Source organism: Schistocerca gregaria, chromosome 5, assembly GCF_023897955.1.
Source record: "Schistocerca gregaria isolate iqSchGreg1 chromosome 5, iqSchGreg1.2, whole genome shotgun sequence".
Classification (NCBI taxonomy): Eukaryota; Metazoa; Arthropoda; class Insecta; order Orthoptera; family Acrididae; genus Schistocerca; species Schistocerca gregaria.
Genome location: NC_064924.1, coordinates 461,446,360 through 461,467,555, shown reverse-complemented (window position 1 = coordinate 461,467,555; position 21,196 = coordinate 461,446,360). Strand labels below are relative to the sequence as shown.

The window sequence follows — 21,196 nt, the reverse complement described above, 5'->3', positions numbered from 1 at the left end:
TGTATCTTTATGCATCAGCATTGTCATAGCAATGAAAGTTCCTGGCTTTGATGGTTCACTTCTACTGTTAAGCCGATTCAGATATATTTTTTGTTTCTTATGTCAAATTTTTTGGCATAATTTCTAGAAGTATATTGAGGACTTGCAATTTTCCTTGTTAACAGCTTCCATGAGGTTGTGCATGGGGTCACGAAGGGGTTTCATCTGCCGCATGAAGGTGGGAAATATAGCAGCAGAGAACATGGCAGTTGGGCATCTCAATAGGCTAAAACAACGTAACAGCCTTGGTCCCTCCCGTGATGGCCAAAACTACGCTGTTGTGCATTGCACAGGTTACATTAAGAATTGGCCACCAACAGGTAAGAAACATACTTCAGCAGCAACTATATGAATACACATTCATGAAGTATTTTCAGTTATTCCTGGACTGTTATGGCAGCTTTTTGAAAACTGCATTTAATTTTGTTCTTAAAGTATATATCGTATTCCTGCACCAGACGATCAAAAATATAATGCGCAAAGTTATGTGGTAGTATTTAATATCTATTATCGTGTATTTATCTCATATCTAAATGTGCATCCTCCTCCCTCTCTCTCCTAGTTAAGTTGCACAGTGTCAAGACAATGAGCTTGTATTCAGGAGGTCAACGGTTCAAATCCATGCCCAATCATCCAGTTGTAGGTTTTCTGTGACTTTCCTAAATCTATTAAGCAAATGCTGGGTGATTACTTTGAAGCGGTAATGCCAATTTCACTCCAGTCCAAGCCTGCACTCTATCTCTGATGCAGACACAAAAAATCCTAAAGTAGCTTCCTCCCTTCTATCCCCCCTTCTTCCCTCCCTTCCCCCCCCCCCCCCCTCTCTGTCTCTCTCTCTCTGTGCGCGCGCGCACGTGTGTGTGTGAGTGTGTGTGTGTGTGTGTGTGTGTGTGTGTGTGTGTGTGTGTGTGTGTGTGTGTGTGTCAATCTATTCTCTCTTTTAGTCTTACAATGCATATAAATAGCACAGGAAATTACTATCTTACGTTTCCTGTAGAGAATAATAAAATGGCTGGAAATTTATGACAACACAGGAAAGAAAGAGAAAAATGCATGGAAATAAACTACATCCAGTATGTAATGAAGCTGTAGTAGTAATGAATTAGTAATGTAAACAGTAAACAATAAACTCATTATAGCTAATTCCATTGCTTACCTTGTAAAGAACAGAGATTATATTAATAATGCTAAAATTCGCTGCTGTCATCATCACCAGGTGTACAAATGGACCGAGGTGGTGAAGAGGATGGGCATGGTTCTCATTGCTGTTTGGTGGCTATTGGCAGGCTGCAGGTTACTTCCACTCCCAACACAAGTGATCTTACTGGTTCCAATAGCAATGCAGGTATGCCAATTTTTGCTGAACACTGATATTTTTTAAGTTAATTGTAGACAAATTCAGTGATCAGATACAGTTTTTGAAACTCCTTTCGCGTGCTTCCATGGAGCTGCTGTAACATTCTTTCTTCTTCTTCTTCTTCTTCTTCTTCTTCTCTTCTCCTCCCTTTTTTTTCCAATTTGAAAACTTTTCATTTCTGTTTCTTCCTATCAATTTCATTGTATATCCCATCATACAAACTACTTTTACTTTGACGAACACATACATAGAACCACCATGAGTCTCATGCAGTTGCCTTCAGTCTGTATTTGTGAATGAGTGACCCAGAAGGAAATCTTTCTGTAATCCCAAATGTCAATGTACTTGTACGACGCAGATGAATTAATCTCATCTGCATAATTTGGACCTCTTCACAAATTACTTTCCTCTCATTCTTCCTAAAGCCCAATGCATTCTCCCAAACTTATTTGATGTGGTCCTTTGCTGTTTAATGAGTCACTTTCTTTTCATGTCATCAAAGAACCTAGAATTTTTCTGATCACTGCTCAGAATTAAAATAAACTGTTCCATTTAACTTGCGAGTGGTATCACTTTATGCATATGTTATGGGTTGGAATTCGCCCTTCCTTACTTTGCCCTCTTTCTCTCAGGATCATACTCAAAAATCCAGGATTCATCACCTGTGATCACATGACTGAACCATTTGTGGTCACTGGGAATCCTCTTGAGAAGATCAATGCACACATTTCTTTAATTGACCTTCAGCTTAGTTGTTAGGTTTTACTGCAGCATTTTGGTGCAAACCTTTCCCATGTGCAAAACGTTGATCAGTATTTGATATACGGTGAAAGTGTTTAACAGGTCACCCACTTTCCTTATTGTTAAACATTGGTCTGGTGTCACAAGAGAACGCACACATTCGACAGTCTTATCAGTTTTTGAAGTTGGAGGTGTCTCTAAGTGAGATTCATCTTTGACTTGTTCTTGGCTTTCCAAAAATGATTTGTGCCAGAGAAAAACTTTTGTTCTTGATAGTAAGTGTTTTCCCATAGGCTCGTTTCAACTTTTCAAAGGTCACATTTACCAATTCCACAAGTTTAACACAAAACTTGCTGATATAACATTGCTCTCAATTCCGCAGTTTCTCTTTCGTAACACCTAACAAAAATACGGCTTCACTGATTGTGCTCTCAGAAATCACATGATGGCTGTATTGAGCTGAAACTGAGACTGAGCATGGGGAATGGATGATCACACCGCTCTACACAAGTAGAGCAATGCAGCATTGCCACATCACCTGCAGTGTTGTCAGTCTCACTACTTTTCTCACTCACTTTATAATTAAGTATACCTTAATCTTGAACACTATATTTATTGCAAATCTTTTTATTTTTGAATGTTGTGTTTCAGAGTTCATTTCTCGACATTCTGCGGAGGGAAAATTCACGTTCGTCGACCAGCGGGTAATGGGATTGTTGGGGTATGCACCACCAGAACTTTTAGGAAAGTCATGTTTTGAGTTTTTTCATCCAGAAGACCAAACACACATGAAGGAAAGCTTTGAACAAGGTGAGCTTCACATACTTGATAAGTCATAACCTTCAAGAATATAATGTTCTGTGTAACACAAATTGTTATCACATAATGTAAGGAAATGTTACAGAAAATTTCAACCTTATTTTCCTATATACAGGAGCTTGAAAGCAGTTACAATTGTAGTTACTGGTGCCCCAAATAAACAACACATTATTGTGGATCCCAATGCCCAATGTATTTTGAGAATGGTGTTTTGGTTTTTCTATTCCTGTAAGTTCTGTTTCTGAAGGTAGTACTTGGAGGACTGTAGCTATCCTTGCGGTTAATCACGCAGATTTTGGTGGCCTCGAAGCTTTTGCAAACAGCAGTACACACACACACACACACACACACACACACACACACACACACACACACACACACACACACAAACACACTAACACACAAAATGAATGAATCTACCAAGAATTGGGAGAGCCATTATTTATATCTTACTGAGGATTGATGGAACCAACCACTGTGGACCGCAGTGTCCCCATTCATACATGTATGTCGTACAATGTTTGATGCTTAATGAATTGCTTTATCAGAACAAATACTGACATACCCACACTGATGACAACATGATTAGTCAAAGACTGTTGTTCTCTTGACTGAGTGTATTGCAAGTGACACAGAGACTCTCAGAATGTTAAGTGATAGTATTAACTGGAGACTTGAGGGCTGTGCTGGCATGTGACCAGTGTGCTGACTGGTCCTGTTGACTCCAGGTGTTCAGATCTGGGCTGAGACCGCCATGGGCATAGCTGTTTAATGTGTGTAGCCAAACTCTGCCAACAAGTTCCTGGAAAGGATGAGGCAGTGAGCAAAGTTGTTTTGCTGAAGTGATGTTACTCCCTGTCTCATGTTTTAATGTTTAGTGATATAAGCTCCTCTCATTGTGGAGTCACCAGTAGATTGTCACCTCCAAATTCCTACCAACGCGTCATTTTAACTCAATGTTGCCCTTATAATACTTTCTTCAGAGAAGTTCTTGTTCTGTGTAGACTTTTTATTTTTGAAATAAACACTTTATTTCATTATTTTTTCACTATTAACTAATTTCACCCATTTGAGCATTTTAAAGCTGCCTGGTAGTGAAGCAAATGACAAAAGTTGTAGCAGATTCAAGAATAGGAAAATAAAATGAGAAATAAACATAAAAACTTCGTACAGACCACCATCACAGTGAAAAACTATAATCACATATCTTACATTCCATCTAAAGCTATCTCCAAGTTTGCTTATAAACGTGATTATAATGGGCCCACCTTGCATTTACATCACTAGTTAACACAGTTCAGATAAAAACCATAATGATATGAATTACATTTGATATTACCTTCAGATGACATTAAAACTTACTTACACAGATGTGTAAAATGAAAAAAATGCAACACTTAACATGTCTTTGTCGATGTGCCAGCATCGGTCACACTGAATCTGTTGGCTCCCATTTAAAATAAAACTACACATGATAATCTCAAATCTAAAAATCAATGTCAGCAAATTTAGCTGTACGGTTGTGTCATCAGAGAAAAAAAATTTTGGAAACAAAAGAAAATCAAACAATGGAAGCTCCAGGTTCGAATGTCAATAATATTTGGAAAAGGATAGATTGCTACTCACCGTAAAGGTGATCTGTTGAGCTGCAGACAACCACATCGAAAAAGACTGTTAGCCATTAATAGGTTTTGACCAAAGCCTTCTTCAGTGATAAAAGAACACACACATTCGCACAAGCAAGCACACCTCACGCACACATGACAGCTACCACCAGCAACTCCTATCAGATTCTGGCCGGAGCTGCCAGTGGTAGTGGCCATGCATGTGTGAGGTGTGCCAGCTTGTGTTTTCTGTGCTGAAGAAGACTTTGGCCGAAAGCTGTTAATGTGTAACAGTCTTTTCATAGTGCCTGTCTGCAAATGAATGGGCCATTTTTACAGTTAAACAAAAGAAATAAACACTTGATCAAGGGCTTTACTGCGTATTCCTAAACTAAAAGTTATGTAAAAAAAATCTTTCCATTCCATATGAGAGGGAGTAAAAAGTCGGCAAAAAAAAAAAAAAATTACATGTTTCAAACTAAGACAGTATTCTCAAAGTCTGTTGCCATTTCGACAGGTGAGTGCATGCTATGCTTGCACAACCAGTGAGATCATTTCATATAATTGCTGCACATTATCTTGCAAAAAGGATACTTTTAAAACTTTAGTACAGATAACAAACAAAAGATTAAAATGGATACAAATATGGTCACAATATTATAAAACAAAACTGCCTCAAGTATCTGGGAATCATACACCATTTGTGGGAGGAAGGTTTGCATAATTGGCAACAATAATATTTGTAGCGACTTGTGGCAGGAAGGTCTATTATAAAAAGTTAAATCTTATACACTTTTATAGATAGGAAGATCCATTCCTAGCCCAAGGGAAAACAGCATAAAATTGTACCTGATTCAAAAGTTGTACAGAAATGGTCTACACATCAGTTATTTTTCAACTTCGTCTCTTTGTTTTAAATCTGTTCTGGGTGTTTATTAAAATGGTTATAAATCTCAATCTTTTCTAAAATATTCATAACACATTTTTATCAACTGTAAGAAATATATGCAGAGTGTCATCAATGTCTTTTGTAACATGTAGGTGTTACTGTATAGGTGAGACTTCAGTGACGAGGCATTGCTATCGTCCGGAACAGTGTGTTTCCTGAATCTCATGTTAAATGTTCTGCCCATCTGTCAGATGTAGAAATGGTCACAAATGCTACACTAGCTTTTGTAAGTTCCCAGCTGGGTAAACAGGTCACATTTTTGTGTGGCATGCCAGATTGAAAGCTGGTATGCACTCCCATCTTATGGAACAAACAACCTATTCTATCAGATATTTTGCCACAGTATGGGGCTACAGTGTATTTTGGTTTTCCTTTGCCCTCAGATTCCCTGCAAAGAGCACTTTCCTATACCTGAATGTATCTTTTTGTGATCATGTTTCTTCTGTCTGACCAACTGGTTGATTATATTGCTTTCATGTTATTGTTGTTGTTGTTGTGGTCTTCAGTCCCGAGACTGGTTTGATGCAGCTCTCCATGCTACTCTATCCTGTGCAAGCTTCTTCATTTCCCAGTACCTACTGCAACCTACATCCTTCTGATCTGTTTAGTGTATTCATCTCTTGGTCTCCCTCTACCCTCCACCCTGCCCTCCAATACTAAATTGGTGATCCCTTGATGCCTCAGAACATGTCCTACTAACCGATCCCTTCTTCTAGTCAAGTTGTGCCACAAACTCCTCTTCTCCCCAATCCTATTCAGTCCCTCCTCTTTAGTTATGTGATTTACCCATCTAATCTTCAGCATTCTTCTGTAGCACCACATTTCGAAAGCTTCTATTCTCTTCTTGTCTAAACTATTTATCGTCATGTTTCACTTCCATACATGGCTACACTCCATACAAATACTTTCAGAAACGACTTCCTGACATTTAAATCTATACTCAATGTTAACAAATTTCTCTTCTTCAGAAACGTTTTCCTTGCCATTGCCAGTCTACATTTTATATCCTCTCTACTTCGACCATCGTGAGTTATTTTGCTCCCGAAAAAGCAAAACTCATTTACTACTTTAAGCGTCTCATTTCCTAATCTAATTCCCGCAGCAATACCCAATTTAATTCAACTACATTCCATTATCCTCATTTTGCTTTTGTTGATGTTCATCTTATATCATCCTTTCAAGACACTGTCCTTTCTGTCCAGCTGCTCTTCCAGGTCCTTTGCTGTCTCTGACAGAATTACAATGTCATCGGTGAACCTCAAAGTTTTTATTTCTTCTCCATGGATTTTAACTCCTAACCCGAATTTTTCTTTTGTTTCCTTTACTGCTTGCTCAATATACAGATTGAATAACACTGAGGATAGGTTACAACCCTGTCTCACTCCCTACCCAACCACTGCTTCCCTTTCATGCCCCTTGGCTCTTATAACTGCCATCTGGTTTCTGTACAAGTTGTAAATAGCCTTTTGCTCACTTTATTTTACCCTTGCCAGCTTCAGAATATGAAAGGGAGTATTCCAATCAACATTGTCGAACACTTTCGCTAAGTCTACAAATGCTAGAATAGTAGGCTTGCCTTTCCTTAATCTTTTCTCTAAGATAAATCGTAGGGTCAGTATTGCCTCACGTGTTCCAGCATTTCCACAGAATTCAAACTGATCTTCCCCAAGGTCGACTTCTACCAGTTTTCCATTCGGAAAGAATTCGTGTTAGTATTGTGCAGCTGTGGCTTATTAAACTGACAGTTCAGTAATTTTCACATCTGTCAACACCTGCTTTCTTTGGGATTGGAATTATTATATTCTTCTTGAAGTCAGAGGGTATTTTGCCTGTCTCATACATCTTGCTCACCATTTGGTAGAGATTTGTCAGGACTGGCTCTCCCAAGGCTATCAGTAGTTCTAATGGAATGTTGTCTACTCCCGGAGCTTTGTTTCGACTTAGGTCTTTCAGTGCTCTGTCCAACTCTTCACGCAGTATCATATCTCCCATTTCTACTTCTACCTCCTCTTCCATTTCCATAATATTGTCCTCAAGAACATCGCCCTTGTATAGACCCTCTATATACTCCTTCTACCTTTCTGCTTTCCCTTCTTTGCTTAGAACTGGGTTTCCATCTGAGCTCTTGATATTCATGCAAGTGGTTCTTGTTTTCTCCAAAGGTCTCTTTAACTTTCCTGTAGGCAGTATCTATCTTACTCCTAGTGATACATGCTTCTACATCTTTACATTTGTCCTCTAGCCAACTCTGCTTTGCCACTTTGCATTTCCTGTCGATCTCATTTTTGAGACGTTTGTATTCCTTTTTGCCTGCTTCATTTACTGCATTTTTATATTTTCTCCTTTCATGAATTAAATTCAATATCTCTTCTGTTACCCAAGGATTTCTATTAGCCCTCGTCCTTTTACCTACTTGATCCTCTGCTGCTTTCACTATTTCACCTCTCAAAGCTACCCATTCTTCTTCTACTGTATTTCTTTCCCTCATTCTTGTCATTTGGTCCCCTTATGCTCTCCCTGAAACTCTGTACAACCTCTGGTTTAGTCAGTTTATCCAGGTCCCATTTCCTTAAATTCCCACCTTTTTGCAGTTTCTTCAGTTTTAATCTACAGTTTATAACAAATAGATTGTGTTCAGAGTCCACATCTGCCCCTGGAAATGTCTTACAATATAAAACCTGGTTTCTAAATCTCTGTCTTACCATTATATAATCTATCTGACACCTTCCAGTATCTCCAGGCTTCTTCCATGTATACAACCTTCTTTCATGATTATTGAACCAAGTGTTAGCTATGATTAAGTTATGCTCTGTGCAAAATTCTACCAGGCGGCTTCCTTTTTCACTCCTTAACCCCATTCCATATTTGCTGACTACGTTTCTTTCTCTTCCTTTTCCTACTATGGAATTCCAGTCACCCATGAATATTAAATTTTTGTTTTCCTTCACTATCTGAACAATTTCTTTTATTTCATTAATTTGGCATATAAACTTGTACTACTGTGGTAGGCATGGGCTTCGTGTCCGTCTTGGCCACAATAATGCATTCACTATGCTGTTTGTAGTAGCTTACCCACATTCCTACTTTTTTTATTAATTATTAAACCTACTCCTGCATTACCCCTATCTGATTTTGTATTTACAACCCTGTATGTACCTGACCAGAAGTCTTGTTTATCCTGCAACCAAATTTCACTAATTCCCACTATAACTAACTTTAACCTATCCATTTCCCTTTTTAAATTTTCTAACCTACGTGCCCAATTAAGAGATCTGACATTCCATGCTCCGACCCATAGAACACCAGTTTTCTTTCTCCTGATAACATTATCCTCCTGACTAGACCCCGCCTGCAGATACGAAAGGGGGACTATTTTACCTCCAGAATATTTTACCCAAGAGGTCGCCATCATCATTTAACCATACAGTGAAGCTACATGCCCTTGGGAAAAGTTACGGCTGTAGTTTCCCCTTGCTTTCAGCCGTTCACAGTACCAAAACAGCAAGGCCATTCTGGTTAGTGTTACAAGGCCAGATCAGTCAATCATCCAGACTGTTGCCCCTGCAACTACTGAAAAGGCTGCTGCCCCTCTCCAGGAACCACACGTTTGTCTGGCCTTTTAAAAGATACCCCTCCATTGTGGTTGCGTCTACTGCTGAGCACACAAGCCTCCCCACCAACGGCAAGATCCATGGTTCATGTGGGGGATTGCTTTCATATCATATCATATCCATTTGCAACAGCAATTTTATTCAGTTATGGATGACCACTTTTGTTGGTTTTTGGTAAACACTAAAATAGTGACTATCATTATAGTTTTGAGGATATTGCCAAAGAAATTAATATTAGATTGCTGCTGTACTTCCATTGAAATTTTATCTTAGGATATACCATAAAGTGTGTAGTTGAGCCCATCATGGTGTCGATTTCGTATGTGCTACTGCCGACTAAGCTTAGTGTGTCATCTACATATCTTTTGTAGCAAATGATATTTTCAGCTGTGCATTTGTCTTCATTAAAAATTGTTCTTAGTGCGGTTTACAAAAATATTTGCTACTGTGCTGCTATACAGCTGCTTCAGGTTGAAAAACACCTTGTTATTGACTAAAATGAAGTTAAATTACAAGATCATTTGCAATGATCGTACAATTTTGTTTCTCTCTACTATGCTGACCTTTCTGTAATGAAGCTCATTATATGTCATAATAGTAATTGTTTCAGACACAGACACTGACACATTAGAATATAAGTTTACAATACCAGATGAGACAAATTTCAACTCCTTGAGGGATTCACAAATTTATCCTTCAGTTGCTGTGTCTGTATTTTTAACTGAGTAAGTTGTCTGAAAAGTTACCGATTTTTTGTCATATTGTTCAATATTTTGATAATTAGATGCCAGGGACTGTTTATAAAGTTAACGATTGGATGAATTAGAGCATTAACTTCATGAAGTTTTGGTTACCTTCCGAGGCTGGGAGTTCAGGAGTTCTTTGCCACGAAGTCCCTAATCTCTTATGCTGATAGTATAACTCCACAGTTTTTCAGGGCTTTTTTAATCATTGCATTAAATCTATGCGTTGTATCTTTCTTAAGTTTTGTAATATTACTATTAAAAAACTCTTGTACCATGTTGTTATATTCCTGTTCATTCATTATGACCAGCTTATTGCCTTTATTTGATTTTAGGGTCATTGCATTGTGCAGACTCAACTATATACGTCATGCCCTGCTTTGTTTATGTAAACACTATTAAATTTGCTATTCCTGTCACATTTCAGCTGTTCTTCACTTAACCTAGTGACTTGGCTTGTAATACATTTTTGTTGGCAAGTTGGTGGCTGAGCCATGTTAAATGCTACTTTTCTGTTAGCTATTAAGTTTTTGATCACACTAACTTTGAATCTGGGGCCTATATTAAATTTTAGGCCTCTGCTAAGTATCTTAAGCTGAGATTGACTTACTATGTTTATTAAGTTTTCTACTCATTTAAAAACTTTGAAGTTGGAAGCATCACCTAACACAAAACTAGTGATGTATATACAAGTTGTGTCTGTTACCACGACGTTCATAGGCAACCTTTACTAGAGTTACCATTAGATGGAGCTTCCTCCACACTAATGCATGGGAGATAAGGTATGTGATTGTGACAGAGGTGTGTGAAAAGTTATTGTATATATGTGTCACTTTATTTTTCTATTCTTGAACATACTGAACATTTACCATTTGTTTCACTACCAGGTAACTTGAAAATGCCCAAGGAGATGAAATTAGCTATAGCAAAAAATCAGGAACGAAAGTGTTCATTTCAAAAATAAAGTTCTCTGAAGAAATTTACAGTAGCTGTGGAACCATATGTACAGAATCCTACTTATAATGCTTGTTGCTAGAGGCTAACATTTGTTTTGTGCTAAAGTGCATCTCCATTTAGTATACTGCTTTAACAGCAGTGGGACAACTTTCTATATATTGTGATTTGTGAAGTGACAATATTATTCAAGTTGTTGTTGTGGTGATTTTGAGTCCAAAGACTGGTTTGACGCAGTTATCAAAGCTACTGTGTCCTGTGCAGGCATGTTCATCTCGAAATAACTACTGCAACCTACATCCTTCTGAATCTGCTTACGGTGTTCATCTCTTGGTATATCTTATAATGCTACTGGCTACTACTAAATTATCAGTATGCTGATGATGTTACTCCTGTGAAATGATACTTACCATATTTTATGGACTATAAGACACACTTTCGCCTCTGAAAAATTGTCTCCAATATTTGGGTGTGCATTATACTGAAAGTGAATATAAAAATGTCCAGTATTTGATCTAAAATTTCTACCTGCCTTAAAAATGGCTGTACATTCAATACCAAGGAAAAACCTATTTCTGCCTGACAACAATGGATTCAAATGGCAGCAGCAGTGCATCAATGTGATGAACATGAGTTGCAGAGATTCACAACCTTGCTACTACTGTCTCTCTTCCATCCTACCATCACAAATCCTGAACATTATCTAGCCTATCTTGTGTCATTGCAGTATACCACGCTAGTGGACTTGAACTGAAAGTGATTTTTGTTACCAATAACAGTAGTTTCATAACGGAAACACATAAACGGTATTCATATGATGCAGGCTATAAATTGAAAGTAATAGCATATGCAGAAGAAAATGGAAACAGAGCAACTGAGCATTTCGTCCCTCCACCAACGGAAAATACCATTGGCGATTGGCGAGCTAGTAAAGAAGAACTGAAGGAAACTGAGGACTAAATATGCAAAATGGCAAAAACTAAAAGATATATTGAAATGGATTCAAAGAAACCATCAAAATAGCATTGGAATCAATACAAAAATGATTAAAATACTCAGTTGTAAGGTAGCTCTACAGTGGAACTTAACAGATGTTAATGGTGGAATTGGTTGGTGCTACAGGTTTAGTAAGTGTCATGGACTTAGCATGTGAACCAAAAGCAGAATATCTCAGAAAATACCAAAAGAGTATGAAGAGAAAATATTATCTTTCCATCCCTTTGTTATTCAACATCAAAAGAAAACCAGTGCGGAATGAAGCCAAATAGTGAATATGGACTAACTCCTATGGTGTTTGATCTGCCGAATAACAGCTATGAAAAGTGCTAAAACTGTAATTATAAAAATAACTGGACATGAAAAAAAGCACTACACTGTTGTCATTTTATGTCACTACACTGTTGTCATTTTATGTTCTGCTGATGGTACTAAACTTAATCCAATGGTCATTTTCAAGCACACAACAATGCCAAAACCTGAAACACTGCAAGGTACTGTTCATGTACATGACAAGGGTTGGATGGATGTGGCTGGTATCAGATTAAAGATTAACAGAGTGTGGGAGAGAAGGAAAGGTGCTTTGTTAAAGAATGTTTCTCTTCTTGTGACAGATAGTTTAAGTAGTCTTTTGAAAAATTCTGTTAAATAGAAATTGAGACAGGGAAATACAGAGCTTTCTGTTATTCTGTGAGGACTTACTTCAAAATTGCAACCTCTCAATATCTTGATAAATAAACCATTTAAAGTGTATATGAGAAAGGAATGAAACAAATGGATGATGGATGCAACCCATCATGAATTCACACCACAAGGAGCTTTAAAACGACCTATAATCTAACAATTACGTCAGTGGATAAAACAGATGTGGTCTGGAGTGAGAGAAGACATTAATGTTAAATCTTTCAAGAAGTGCGGCATAAGTAATGCTCCCAATGGCAGGGAAGACCACTTTATATATGAAGAGGATAACAATGACGAAGAAGAAGAATTAGAATAAGAAGGAGAAAGTTTAGACAATGATTTTCGGGGATTTTATAAGTCAGTTCCATTCTACAAACTAGGATTTTTTTTAGTCTGACTTTGCAATCTAAAAATAAAAATGATAGAAATGTTATGTTTTTAAGAAATTACTTAAAAATTAAGGTGTGTCTTATAGTCAAGAGGATCTTATAGTCAGTTAAATATGGCCTTCGACCATGATCGTGCGTAATGGAAAAGTATTGGACTGTTTTTATTTCTCTAAAGATATCTATTGAAAGGAAACAGTAGCATAACAAATGGGAACCAAGGTTCTATTGGTAATCAAGTAAACCATAATTAAGTAAAAGGTGGTGGTGCAGGAAGAGGAGGAGGACTTACGGGGTAGATCTTGAATTGAGGTGATGAACAAAACTCCAAATATACCAAAGGTTTCACTGATGCCTTCACAGACCAAAATTACTCCCGCAGTATTGTACAGTAACAAATCTCCCATGTCTTGTTTCTCCTGTCACCTAACACCTACCATATACCTATCATCCAGCCACAAAGGGCACTCCTCTCATGACTCAGCACCATCCAGGATTGGAACAACTGATTCATATTCTCGGCCAGAATCGTGACTGCCTCTTGTTATGTCTTGAAATGGGGAATAGCCTACCCACTATCCATCCCACTACTACTGCAGTGATATTCTGCCACTCACCAAAAATACGCTATATCCTTCCATCCCTACTCCACATCTGCTCCCAATAACTTGTCTCATGGCTCATACCCCTGCAATAGACCTAGATGCCATGCCTGTCCCATACGTCCTCCCACCACTACCAACTACCAGTCTCCTCACAGTTACCTCCTAAGCCATCAAAGGTAGGTCTACCTATATAAGCAGCCATGTATCTATGAACTAAGCTGCAACCAGTGTGCTGCTTTCTGTGTGGGCATGACAACTAACAAGCTGTCTGTCCACATGAGTTGCCACTGCCAAACTGTGGCCAGAAGGCAAACTGTGGCCAGAAGACAACTGGACCAGCCAGTTGCTGAAGGTGTTGCCCTACATGATGAACTGCTTCAAAGCGTGAACTGTCTGGATCCTTCCTACCAACACCAGCTTTTCTGGACTGCACAGGTGGAAACTATCCTTGGTGTCTGTATCCTATGCTCTCGTAACCCCCCTGACCCCAATCTTTGCTAGTCCATGTCCCCCTATATACCCCCTTCCCTGTTTCCACTTCTACACTACACAGCCGCCTATTCCACCAATGCACCCACTACTTTTTTTTCTACATATCTCCTTTTCTGCTCCCCCCCCCCCCCCCTCCGCTAACTGCACCTAGCAACCCTACCCTTTCCTCTCTTATGTCCCTTCACACTCCCTCAAGCAGCTTCACACCTTCCCCTACCCAGCTCCCTCCTTTTTGCCCTCACACCCAGGCCAGATTGTTGCTCCCATCAGGCACAGTTGCTGTCTGCATTCTGGCTACGACAGCCAGAGACTGTGTTTTCTGTATGAGAAGAAGACCTTTTGACCAGAATCTTAAATGTATAGCAGTCTTTTCATTGTGCCTGTGTGCAGTTCAGTGTCTTTTCTATATTGTGGGGAGCACTCTATCTGTTTCATAATATTGTTGTTAAAAAGAAATAAAGATAATATAAGGTTAATAAATGAGAAAGGAGTGAAAGTATAGCCGGCCGCAGTGGACAAGCGGTTCTAGACGCTTCAGTGCGGAACTGCGCGACTGCTACAGTCGCAGGTTCGAATCCTGCCACGGGTGTGGATGTGTGTGATGTCCTTAGGTTTAAGTAGTTCTAAGTTCTGGCGGACTGATGACCTCAGATGTTAAGTCCCATAGAGCCGAGAGCAATTTGAACCATTTGTGAAAGTATAAATGTGCATAATTAGAGGGAAGTTGAGCTTTTCTTAATTTTGCTGGTTTTATGATATTGTATATGATTTGTAACTGTTTAAATTACAAATCTGTCATGACATTTTAGAATAGGCACTGCTGAATATGGTAATTTGTGTCAGTACCTACAGTGTTTATGTTTACTGTTATTCTTTCATATGTCATAAAATTCTGAATCTGTACAATATTTAACCAAGAAGCCACAAATCTGTTAGTAAAAAAGTATCATAATTTCTGGTATATTATGTACCACAATTTTGTTTTTGTGTATTTATAATGTCTACTGCTATTTTGTTTACTTGCAGTTCTGAAGTTGAAAGGACAGGTCATGTCAGTCATGTATCGTTTTCGTGCAAAGAGCAGAGAATGGGTGTGGCTACGGACTTCTGCTTTTGCCTTCCTTAACCCATATACTGATGAAGTGGAGTATATTGTGTGTACAAATACGAGTGCCAAGTAAGTTTAGTTTGGTTAACCACACTATATTTACTAATATTTGCTGAAGATAGCAGATTTTTTTAATATGAAATCATAATTTCTTTTCTTCGGCAGTTTCATGCCCTTCAATGTATTTGTTTATTCTTACTCTTATCATAGTTATTGATTCAAGAATGAACACAGAAAAGAATACACTCATATAAAGAGAATGATCTATGTGAAGTCTTGACACAATGTTCTCTACCACAGAGTTATTAGCTGTATAATTCCACATTTTACTTATAGTAACATTATTTCCCCAAACTTGAATTTATCTTTCATCTTCATAACTATACATTTTTAATTTGTATAAAACTAACAACAGCCTGTTGTTCTCCTCTTTCATTTTCTTGATTGTAGCTTTTTTTTTACAGTCTTCTTTGAGAAGAACTCACACAGTTTCTACTTTGAATTGAAAATCTGAGACAGGTTAAAACTGTTTGCCGGATGAGGCTCTAAACCAGATACCTGCTTTTCAAAGGCAGTATGCTACCATTTGTGCTACCTAAGTACTCCCACAGTCCAGCTCAGCACATCAACTTGCCACTGGTTTTTGTCCATGTATTTCAAACACCAGCAATTTCTTCTTCTTCTCCTTGTATCTTATTTGTTTACACTTATTAATGAAACATTGTATTATGTTTGTACATGTAGAACATGTGAGTAAATATTAATTGCCCAGTCTTAAAAAACGTTAATGGTGTCTGTCTGCCCCTATTGCTCTCATTGACCAAAGCAGTTATTACATTCCCACAAGGGCCAAGGCCCAGGAAGATTGCATATCACGGGGAGTGCTCTTACAATGTTCTGGGTTCAAGTCATTCTTTAGTACATAGTTTTAACTTGTCAGGATATTTTGAAACAATGCACAAGCCACTGCAGTATGAAACTGACAACAGTCTGGAAACCGTACCTTGGTTGCCGCTAAACCATTTCCCTGCAACATCATTTCTTCAAAAGTACTGCCCCAGCAAAGCATTCAGGAGAGCTTATGTGAAGTTTGGAAAACATGAGAGAGGTAGTGACAGAATTGATGAAGTGGATGCAGCTCACAAATCATGCATGGGCAGCTCAGTTGGCAAGAGCATTTCTTGTGAAAAGCAGTTTTGAGTTTCAGTTCTGGTTCAGGATACAGTTTTATTCCACAAGGGAATTTCAGCTCCAATGCAGAGTGAAAAATTAATTCTTGTATAACCAATCTCAGATACCACTCTCTGCACCTGCTTATGGCTCTCTGTCCATAAAAACAATACCGGCCACAAACATTTAACAGGCCATGCAACAAGTAATATCCATTACTTTACCAATCAACCAGGAACTTACGTTTTCAGGAAGACGAAGGCACTCCACTTTCTTCAAAAAATTATGGATGTATAGACTTCTAACAGCTAGTATGAACTAGAGACATCCACTTAGTTGTAGTGTATGCACATACCCCAGTGTTGCAAGTTTGCTTGCAGACAACCTGTGAACTGCTGTAAGAAACATAGAACATTGAAGTCGTAGCCACCACGTACATTTTCCAAAGCTAAGTTTGGAATAGATACTGTAAAATGGGGTGAATAGAAACAGTTCTCAACTTTAAAAAAAGAAAATTATAATTTTGAAAAGAAATATGGAAAGCAAAATTGTATTGGATTAGGTTTTGCGTGTAATTTATAATTAGATTTAGGATCTAACACGTTTTTATAACATTAAAAATAAAAATCTTGGCATTTCTATTCACCGTTCAGTGTTAAGCTTATTATTTTTTCTATTTATTCATCTTTGGGATGAGTAGGGACATGTCAGAATCTGTTTTGTATCTAGGAGAATAAGAAACAAAATGTATCTGGTTCAAAAAAAAATTTATTCAATACAGACTTAAAATGTTGCATTAATTGTGTTTTTTTATTATGTTTTACAATTAAAATTTTTTGCATCTTTCATTACTTTATTGTAACATTAGAAGTGATGAGCTTGGTTAGTTTGTTAATCCGTTAAGTCACTGACATCATATTAAAAATGATGTGTTTGAGTCTACAAGTCATTCCCCCAGAAGTAATAAAGAACTTTGAACAACAAATGAAAAAATGACTCCTCATTTGTTAAAATAAACGTGTTTAATTGACCTTGTTTTTTCAAAAAAACAACAACATAAGTTTTTCCTTCTAAATAAAATTTTACATGTATACGAGCTAAATGACATTACTTTTTTCATATACTTTAATCACAGCTTAATCTCCTGGATTGAGAACAGTGCCAGGTGGTTCATCATTGCTGTCAAATTCTTGTCTTCTTCTGAAGAAACACTGATGATTGCTGTTTCTGTTCACCCCACTAATTCTGAAATACAACCCCAAATTTTCAGTTACCCGAAACATGAGTCAGATTAAAGTACACCTTAAAATTGAACTTTTGGTTAATGAAATAGGATTGTACATTTGCTTACCATGTACTTAAAACAACACAATGTAGATTGGTATTCACAAGTAAAATTCATAGTAAATAAATTCATTACCATGTTGAATGTTTGTCTGAGAGTGAACAGAACACCTACTGACAGTGTCGCCAACATTGAAATTCATAATTTCTCTGTTAGAGTGGTTCATTATCAACATAGACAAACAATTATTTGAGTTCTTTTCTTATTTGTCATCTGACACGATAGCGTAGAACTTTTTTGGAAAGTTTTGTTTCAGTTCACCCCATTGTTTCTTTAGTATCCTTTCCAGTGAACATTGCGATGGATGCAGATGTGCTGGCACAGGTAGTGCAGCAGATTAGTGCAGACAACTGGTATGGAAGACATACTCTGGTGGGCATACGTGATGAGTTGTCTGAGCAGACCTGCTGATAAAAGTGTTCACCTGCAGGCAATAGCAATTGACAGCATGAAGATGGTTCATTGAACTCTCTGCCAGGCACTTTATTGTGAATAACAGAGTAATCATGTAGATGTAGATGATTAGTAAACTTGAGAGAGGGAAGTTCTAATGCTGAGTTAACCACTGCAAACCTCAACTTGCACATTGTTCCATATGCTGTTTGTGTGTGTTCAGTTGTCAGCTGCCCATGCTTGTCATGTGTCTTGTTCATTCCTGGGCATGTCTCTTTGCAGTTTCAAACTTTCTGCTTCCCCATAGGTTGACTTGAACTCTAAGTTTTTGTTGCCTCCGCTGTAGGTCTGCCCTCCAACTTGTTGTTGATCCACTGTTGGTCCGTACAATACCTTGTGCTGACAGTGTTGGTAGCAGCATTGTTTGGCTGTGCAGGTGCTGAATGCAGTGAGGGATGTTCTTACATGTGTGACACTTCTCTCTCCCTCCCTCCCTCCCTCCCTCCCTCCCTCCCTCCCTACCTCCCTCCCTCCCCCCCCCCCCCCTCTCTCTCTCTCTCTCTCTCTCTCTCTCTCTCTGGGCTACCATGGGCCCATCATTTCTGCTGTGCTGTTCTGGCAGGAACAGTTGCACATATAGAAGGAGCAGCAGCAGCATGAGCAGATGCAGGTGCTGCTAAACCAGCTGCTTCGTGCCATGCACACTGGACTCACATTCGGGAGGACGACGGTTCAATCCCGCGTCCGGCCATCCTGATTTAGGTTTTCCGTGATTTCACCAAATCGCTCCAGGCAAATGCCGGGATGGTTCCTTTGAAAGGGCACGGCCGACTTCCTTCCCTGTCATTCCCTAATCCAATGAGACCGATTACCTCGCTGTCTGGTCTCCTCCTCCAAACAACCCACCCCCCCCCCCCCCCTTGAAATAATCATCAATCATAAATGCAGTAAAGACAAGAGACAAGCAAGACAGTACATATTTCTTCAATCCTTAGGTCCCAGCATTTCTTTCTCTCTAATCTTATTACAGCTTTACACTGCATGCTTTCCTTTCTGCGAAAGAATCTATTACCTCATCAAAATTCGTTAAACGTTTTGCTACATGAGAAATTAAAATGTCATCTAATACCGAAAAAGCTGTTCAATTCGATTACATCTATTTCATTACTGTCTGGTATATAAAACGAAATAGGTGTTTCTAATATTGCAGCTATTGTAAAACACGCCAAACAAGCAAAAATGGTCATTTTCATCCATGTCACTTACATAAATAACATGAAATACCAATATCAAATGCTATGAGGCCTACTACTAGCAAAAAGTTTTATGTTAGGAAATACTTTCACATTTAACTCGTATGCTCCAGTTTATAAGTACATAATTGTCATATAAATTTGGAATCGTCATATTGTCTCGCATAATTTGTGTGATGTCCCCTTTTCTTCTCCTTCCTTATTCTAACGAACTACCTTATCATCACTAATGCTGTAACTGTTCTTGCTGTTGTCAAAACATATTCTCTGGTTAACTTCACTAAACCTGCCAGAATCACCAGTTTAGTTACACCGCATTTATTCCATGTTTAGCCATTACTACATGTTAGTACAATGCGTGTTCTACTCTATTTAGAGAATAGATGCTATGCAGCTGCTGATTGAGGACTATACAACTGGCCCTTAGTAATTTAGTGATCTGGCAAAACTTTTCTATCAGAATTTCATTTTCTTGGGTACACTGAGAAGATAAAATGTAATTACCTGTTATTCCTGTTAGTCATTTATATCTACTCTAGTAGTCTGGATCTATGGATGTCACTAATAATACTAACAACTCTTAACATTTGCACACCAAATCAACCACATAAACAAACTGACTGTCATTCACCCGTTCAGGTTTATTCAGCTTAGCTCATATAGCCCTGTCTCCTTTTGGCTGTGGGAAAGCTTTTTGTTTGTAGATGTGACAGGGATGACAATTCCCATAACACAAACATCACGTACCTGGATGCTAGACACTTTGTGAAACAATGTTTTTTTCTTTGTTCTTTGAGAATATGAATTTGGCACCCCTGAAATTGCCACTCAGGGCAGATACCCTGGTTTGCCACCCTCCCCCCCCCCCCCTCCCGATCCCTCCTCCTCTTCCCTAGATCCAGGCTTGCTACACAGGTAGCAAGTGAGGTGCCTGTTGTGTAGTTTTCTTCCACACTGCTAACTCTCTTTGCCAGTTTGGCTGAGTCTCTGGAAAGGGGGGTTCTTTGTGCATTGCCAGGTAAGATGTATTGTTGGTCCAGTTGATAAAACTGCCTTGTTATTGTCCAGAATTTTGAAGCCACATACTGAGCTGGCAAAACTCCCATTTGGTGAATGTTTCAGGTTGCTTACATAGTATTTTAGAAGTCAAATCCATGCAGTGGCAACATGGTTCCAGTTTAACCAGCACTGCAGGCAATCATATGTGGCCTTGGTTGCTGATTTGCGGGGTCTCATGCCAGTATCATTTTGAGTGTGTTACTTCATACATAGACTAACTGATTTGGGACCTGATTGATCCTGAGTACCAAACTGGGCATGATTGATCCTGAGTACCAGACTGGGCCAGTGACATTATCCCACTCTTCTTCAGTTGATTTTGCACAGATTGCTGAACATCCAGCAGTTGGCAGGTGATGTACACAGTCAACAGCCCCCAATGCCCCATGGGGTTTCCCAGGTGGCCTACTCTCCCATCAAGTCATTGTGTTGACGCCTTTGATGACTCTGGTGTTATGTTGTCACAATGCTGCCCTTCTTCACCCCTATCAAGCTCGGTGTGTTTGCATCATTCACAGCATTATAATTCCTGCCCACAACATTTTATCATTTCCTCGACTTCACTCTCCTTCCGCTCATTGGGTGAGCCAGCAGTGCTACCCTGATTGTCTTTTGGTGCATGTTCAATTAGATTGCCTCACGTATGGGATATGCAGAGCAGAGTCCTCTAACTTGGGAGGTATCAAGTCTGATGTCCGCACAGGGTTCAGTCTTGGATCCCTTATTATTCTTAACATATATTAATGACTTGCCGCTCTATATTTATGAAGATACAAAGTTAATTATTTTTGCTGATGATACAAGTATAATAATCACACCCAACAAACAAGAATTAGCTGAAGAAATTATAAATAATGTTTTTCAGAAAATTATTAAATGGTTCTCTGC

The 21,196-nt window shown here is 38.6% G+C and overlaps 1 protein-coding gene across 6 annotated transcripts in view; it reads left to right on the top strand.

The window, feature by feature from the left end:
- LOC126273196 (aryl hydrocarbon receptor nuclear translocator homolog) overlaps window positions 1-21,196 on the top strand; it is a 477,342-nt gene that overhangs the window by 434,483 nt on the left and 21,663 nt on the right. For all 6 annotated transcript variants that reach the window (XM_049976728.1, XM_049976727.1, XM_049976726.1 and 3 more), the window contains 4 exons: window positions 165-359; window positions 1,256-1,384; window positions 2,789-2,947; window positions 15,007-15,157. In XM_049976728.1, the coding sequence (XP_049832685.1) occupies window positions 165-359; window positions 1,256-1,384; window positions 2,789-2,947; window positions 15,007-15,157 (634 nt within the window). The remainder of the gene's footprint in view (window positions 1-164; window positions 360-1,255; window positions 1,385-2,788; window positions 2,948-15,006; window positions 15,158-21,196) is intronic.